This window comes from Opisthorchis viverrini (genome assembly GCF_000715545.1).
Source record: "Opisthorchis viverrini unplaced genomic scaffold opera_v5_53, whole genome shotgun sequence".
In the NCBI taxonomy this organism is placed as follows: Eukaryota; Metazoa; Platyhelminthes; class Trematoda; order Opisthorchiida; family Opisthorchiidae; genus Opisthorchis; species Opisthorchis viverrini.
The window spans coordinates 1,541,935-1,547,934 of NW_008751710.1; the positions used below are offsets into that span (position 1 = coordinate 1,541,935).

Consider the following 6,000-nt stretch of genomic DNA (forward strand, 5'->3'; position numbering starts at 1 on the left):
GTAATGGTCGTTCCATTCTGATGCTTGATGGTTTCACTCACAGGTGGTTTCCGGGGACACTAGTGGATTTTAAAGGCCCAGGAGATGGAGAAGGTTTTCCCTCCTGGCAACAGCCGGTGTCTAGAAAACATCGGCGGAGCCTGGTGGGATCATCGGATTAGTAGTGTTGCGGTACGCCAGATGTTTCTAGGAGGAAAGAACTTTCGCGCGACAGGTGAATTACTCACGCCTCATAGGTTATGCCGGTTAAGGCATGCACTGCGCATGCCAGCAGGCAGTCTGCCCTGCAGAGCTCTTTTCCCCCACCCCTGTATTGAGTGACAGCGACCAAAAGGTAGACAGTGTATGACCTGGCAACGAAGTATGAAAACACTAACCAGTAAACTTTGTCGAATCGACAACTGCCACCCCTCTGGATGGAGACCCCGGGACATTGGCGGAAACGACCCAATCGGGTAGTCAGTGGCGCTCGTGCATCAAAGCTATCGCCTTCACTGCGTAGCTACCCAATTTCCGAACAAATTGAACGCGCCTTCGCCTCCAAGGCTTGGTTGTATGTTCCACTTTCCCGTTTTCCGGTGATCGGAACTGTAGCAGCTGGAACCAATGTACCTATGGCACACGCTTTATGGCTGATAAATTGACTGATTGATTGGTGAATTGAGGGGAAGAAATGCTGCTCTGCCCATCATACATGTTCCGATATTGTTTGACTTGTGAGTGAAATTACTGAATGGCTCATGTCGGTGACTCTGCTTCTTCGGTTGTTACTACTATGTTCTTTCTTAACCAGATGCACTGGGGCGTGTGGTTCCCGTGGTAGTCAGTTGTGCTTGGACTTTCCGTAAACGGCGAAACTTTGAGGTTCCTTGCTCAGTTTTTCCGCCACATGTGTGAGTACATCACAGACCGAGCATTCCCGCCTGGCTTTACTGCAACTGCTGTAGCTTTGGTTTGCTCCGATTGGCCAGTATTCGCAAATTATTTCCTGAATTTTGTCCCGGAAGTAAATCCTTTCAGTCACATGGCTAATCGATCTCCGCCGGTCTTGTACGCCCCTACTTGCTCTCTTATGTGAGCTTCACCGGCCCCGTTGCTGCACTAATTCCTTGTGGATTCCTGCTAATCCGAACTCCACGAGCACTGCAGTTATTACGACATCGACCGGTCGTTCTCTGGTCGATTACCTCTAAAAGCCAACCCCCTGACTCGATTTATGCGGTTTTTATCTTTTCTTTAAGCTATCGAACCGCGGCTCAATCTCCGTTTTCAAACGATCGTCATTCAGTAACCCTATTTTTTCCCCATATGTGGACGTATTTGTTGAAATTGTCCTCGTTAACATTGTCCTTCTCAAATCTATCCGTCTGCAGGACCAAATACCACAGTTCGTAGAAGGTTTTCACGGCCTGGCCAAGTCATGTAAACTTACCCAATTGAACCCGTCCACCGAGTACCTGATTCGTGTGATGGCCAAAAATGCTTATGGAAACAGGTGAGCGAGTGGGGACTTTTGGTACTTCTTGTATTTCTCTTGGGACGTCTGAATTCCGCTTCGTGTTTTTTTCCTCGTCTTGGCACTAGCGCCAACAGTCTTGTTCGTCGATGTCACAGCCAGCCCCGTCCGTTCGATGACTTCTCATCACGCGAAGATGATGATCGCATATCTGTAATACATTTCGTCCACGTAAATCATTTAGGTTCATCACACAGGTTCTCTCCATGAACAGTTAGAAAAAATAACTGGCTCCTGCATACGAGGAGTCAAGCAACCGTGCTGATCTTCCTTCGTTTGGTGACGAAATGTTTGTATGCTACTTGCTAATTTCGGTGACAGCAGATCAACAGTCATCTGATCGACTGCCAGTCAACACACACCCACACCGGAGCTGTCAATATTCCGATACATTTCCAACCTAATGCACTCGTTAGTGTAAATATAATTCTCATGTTCTCATGCTGGCTGCCAAGTCACGCACCAGGAGTTAATACATGTGAAGAAGAATTGAACTGTTTTGACACTCAGAAAGGATACTCCGAGTGTCAGAAAGTTCGCTCAGTGGCTGCGAAGTCTGTTGTTCCCTAATCGTCTTCGTTATGTATTGAAGCCGGGAATATCCTGATTTATCAGAGATTCGTCCAGAGACGAACTCCCGAAAGTGACTATCAGAGTGGCTGTGATCGACTGACATCTTCAGGTCGGTTTGTTTCTCATGAATGGAGTTTATACTGCGAGACTCCACCGCATGCTGCCATCGCACGAGCTAGAAACCAGGTCACTGTGGACACATGTTCGGTCGCCGCTCTCTTTTGAGTCTTCTGGGGTCATCGGATCCTCACTGTTAAAAAAACCAGTCTGTTTTCACAATCCCTTGTTCGCAGTCTCGGTATACAAAAAACGCAAGGTTTCATTGGCTCATTAAATCGAGCAAGTGGGTAGTTAGAAGTTAGCAGCCGGAAAGCTCAAACGATGTGTGAAATAACGGACAAGCTCATCATTTCCCCCGCCCCCCATATTATTCGCCTTAATCGATCAGATTCTTCCTTTCCATGTGTCGTTTGATATCGTGAAAACTATCCGGTAATTGTCAGGTGAATGTGGTTTGGGATGACTCAAACGCACGGGGTTCTTAACTGAAGAAGTGGGAAGTCACAGCATTGACTACTCACCTCATAGACAATAACGTTCGCGTTGACACATGCTTGATTATCACCCACGCACTAGCCGTCAACGCTAAAAAAGGTTGTCGACAATGACGTGTGTGTGTATCTTATACGGAATATAATATTCAGCAGATTAATGGTGAAATCGCACTATTAACCGGAAGGCTGGGTCCCCGGTTATCGAGGAATAGATACGGGCAGAAGAGCATGAGTGGCGGAACGTAGACCACACTGCATCCTTTGAGCAGCAATTCAGCTGGCTCCAAGGCTTGGCTCGTCTATTCCAGTGACGAGACACTTCTGACAAGGGTATTACCAGATAGATCTGGATGGTACATTTTATATGTTGGATAAGCCAAACCTAATGATCAACATGGGTCTCACCAGTTGAACTACTTTTAGAGGAAATCAATTTGGTTTTGACGAGAGCCCCAACTGAATCTCTCGTTTATGATATCCTGCAACTGAATGTGCTGCACACAGGCCGCCTCATGATTCACTTAGCACGATATTCGAGATATCGCAGTATATTCTCAAAGGAAACTACGCACTAGGTCGTGGGCTGTCGAAGAGTCTTCAGCAACCTTGTGTGTAGTTTCCTTTGTACTTTTAGAGGGGTTAATAGTGGAAATTTAGGAAGCCGGAGAACGTTCTCATAGTTTGCTTCTATGTTCATCCATGATCAGATTATCTTTGACATGTTAAGATGACTAAGAAACAAGGAAGAACGCATATTTTATCCACTTTTCGGTGGTGACCACTGCTCTCTCATTGTCAGTATCTAGCGCACTCCTGTCAACAATATATTCTTAATGTTAATAAAAGTACACAAAAATTTGTTGTATGCCAAGGACTACCGAACTTTGAATCTTATCGATCGCGCCCACACCTGTGTATACTCTATACACATTGCACCTCCTTGCATCACTTGTTTGCTAAATCAGACTGAAAACTTTATTCTCTTATTCGTTTTTTATCCACTCACGACAACAGTTACACTTTTATCATGGTCTTCAGCTATTTACTCCATTCTGCAGCGGCACATACACTGATCTGCCTTTTTCATCGTCCTATTTTTTTTAATTTTAACTTGGGAGAGGCCGTGCGGGAAACACTCTGTTCTGACATCCTTCGATTCGTTGAGCACCGGTGTCATACTATAATAGCCATAGCGTTCAAAGCTTACGAAAATCCTCAGAACTATTGGAGAACCAATTCTCTGGGACTGTCACGGTCTTGTTTCCGGATACAGCTAAACATGGATTAAGAAGTCCCACTCTGTTTTCACCGGACAACTTGAATTGATAGGGCACTAGTGAACGTACGGAGCTCCGGCAGTCAATTCGAATTGGTTTACCCTGCAGTGCCGGTCATCAGTCTATCCAATAGGGAAGCACCTTCATTTCAGCAAACTTTCGGTGCCCAACTGCCATGCCAATCGAATTTGACACGAGGGCTGGGATACTGCCTGGGGAAGTCGAGAGGCAGAGGTTAGCTTCGACCTTCCGGTCAGTAAATTCGCGCTCTTGGGCCATCTCGCTGTTTCAACCGTTTAACAGCTCTGATTTAGGTTTGCCCCCTTCTAAGCTGCAAAGAGTGTGGTGTCAAAAGTGAAATTTACTGACTGCCATCACCTTTACCCGAATAAGCTTACTACACATGTGCGGTGCGTTGTTCATGAGTGTTGTGGGTCAGTCACTGCTGACGCTGTCAAAGTTTAAGGCTACTTCTTTGTTCACCGAATAAGGTGTGTTCAATTGGTTCTACACGCGGCCTAACGCAAACTGCCTATGGCAATCCAAAGTGGGGTGGATGTACTACGAAGATCGATGTTGCTCCGCTTCCCAGTGTTTTAAGCCGTCATTGCATAATTTGCCCGCATGTTATGTGAGCTTACCATCCAGTGAATCATCGCTCATGCACTCTGACATCCATATTACTATTGTTGATGCCTTGGTTACTTGTTTTTGTTTGCTGTCATTTTTATAATTCATCTCCATCTCTGCCTCCTTTTTTCACTTCCTCTCCAGTTTTCCATACAACAATCTGTCATTTCCAAACCCAAACGACACGTGCCTGTTGCGCCCCGTTTTTCCTCCTATGATCTCTGTTCTCTCGCTAATATTTCGCCTTTATTTGCCATCTTTCTCAACGTGACTTGCCGCCCGTGATTTATTGAGTGACTCATTTTCTTTATTGAGGCGAAATCGGTTTCTGACCCATCTTCGTTTGGTGTGACATCTCACAGTTTATAGTAGTGGTGGTGGTTTAAGGGAAGAGGTTAAGAGGCCTGCCTCTTTGCAGTTTCCTCTCTTGTTGCTATTATTCTAATCGACTCACAACATTCGTCGGGACAGGAAATCAGGGTTTTAGTGCGTACCCCTCCAGCTCCAAGTCTTTATTTGAGTTCGAACAACTAAACAGGTATTTCATGCGCTCCGAAACTTTTTCCCCCCGAAAGAACAACATCCCCACTAAAATAAGGTTGACGGAAACCCGGGGACTGCGTCTACCTGATGAGCCCCAAGAAGGGCGAAGCCGGTCGTTAGTTGTCGGTGGATTTTCAGCAACCTTATGAGCAGTACATTACAAAAATGTACATGGATCGCGATATCTTGAATATCGTAGTGACTGAAACATGAGGCGGCCTGGTGTAGCGCATTCAGTTGCCTGAGAACATCATAAACGAGAGATTAAGCTGGGTTCAAGGTGAGTCTCTCGAAAGCACCATATTAGTTTGCAAATGAGTGTATATTCGCTAATTTCGTGCATTTGGGTTTCCATTAGAACATAAGGTTGACGGAAACCCGGGGCTGCGCCTACCTGATGAGCCCCAAGAAGGGCGAAACCGGTCGTGAGCTGTCGATGGATTTTCAGCAACCTTATGAGTAGTACATTAAAAAGATAAACATCCCCACTAGTTTTCTTCGTGTTCACACACTTGTCGAAGAAAGTGTCAAACAGGTCGAACCATTAAAGCCTCTTTGAATCACCAGCCACAGACCAGGGTTACGATATATCAAGTCTTCAATCGATCGGGCGTTAGTTATCAACCACATATGACCTGAATTGCTGAGACACTTGCACGAATGATTTCCGTGTACGCAGGGTCCGAATCCGGATGTCAATCGGCTCGGCGGTTGTCAACGTCCGCGTACGAGTGCCCCGACGGTCTTCTTGTCTGTTTTCTGTGAACTGTAATAGTTGTCTCCTACACCTGTCTACTTTCACTCAGTTTCGTTTTTGGAGAGAAATTTCGCTCGTTATATATATATATATATATATATATATATATATATATATATATATATATAGATAAAGGAAAGAGTGTAGATG

The 6,000-nt window shown here is 45.4% G+C and overlaps 1 protein-coding gene across 1 annotated transcript in view; it reads left to right on the forward strand.

Moving 5' to 3' along the window:
- T265_03694 (hypothetical protein) overlaps positions 1-6,000 on the forward strand; it is a gene marked incomplete at both ends in the record, with an annotated part of 72,834 nt that overhangs the window by 31,929 nt on the left and 34,905 nt on the right. The window contains one exon of the mRNA XM_009168236.1: positions 1,374-1,495. Coding sequence (XP_009166500.1) covers positions 1,374-1,495 — 122 coding nt within the window. The remainder of the gene's footprint in view (positions 1-1,373; positions 1,496-6,000) is intronic.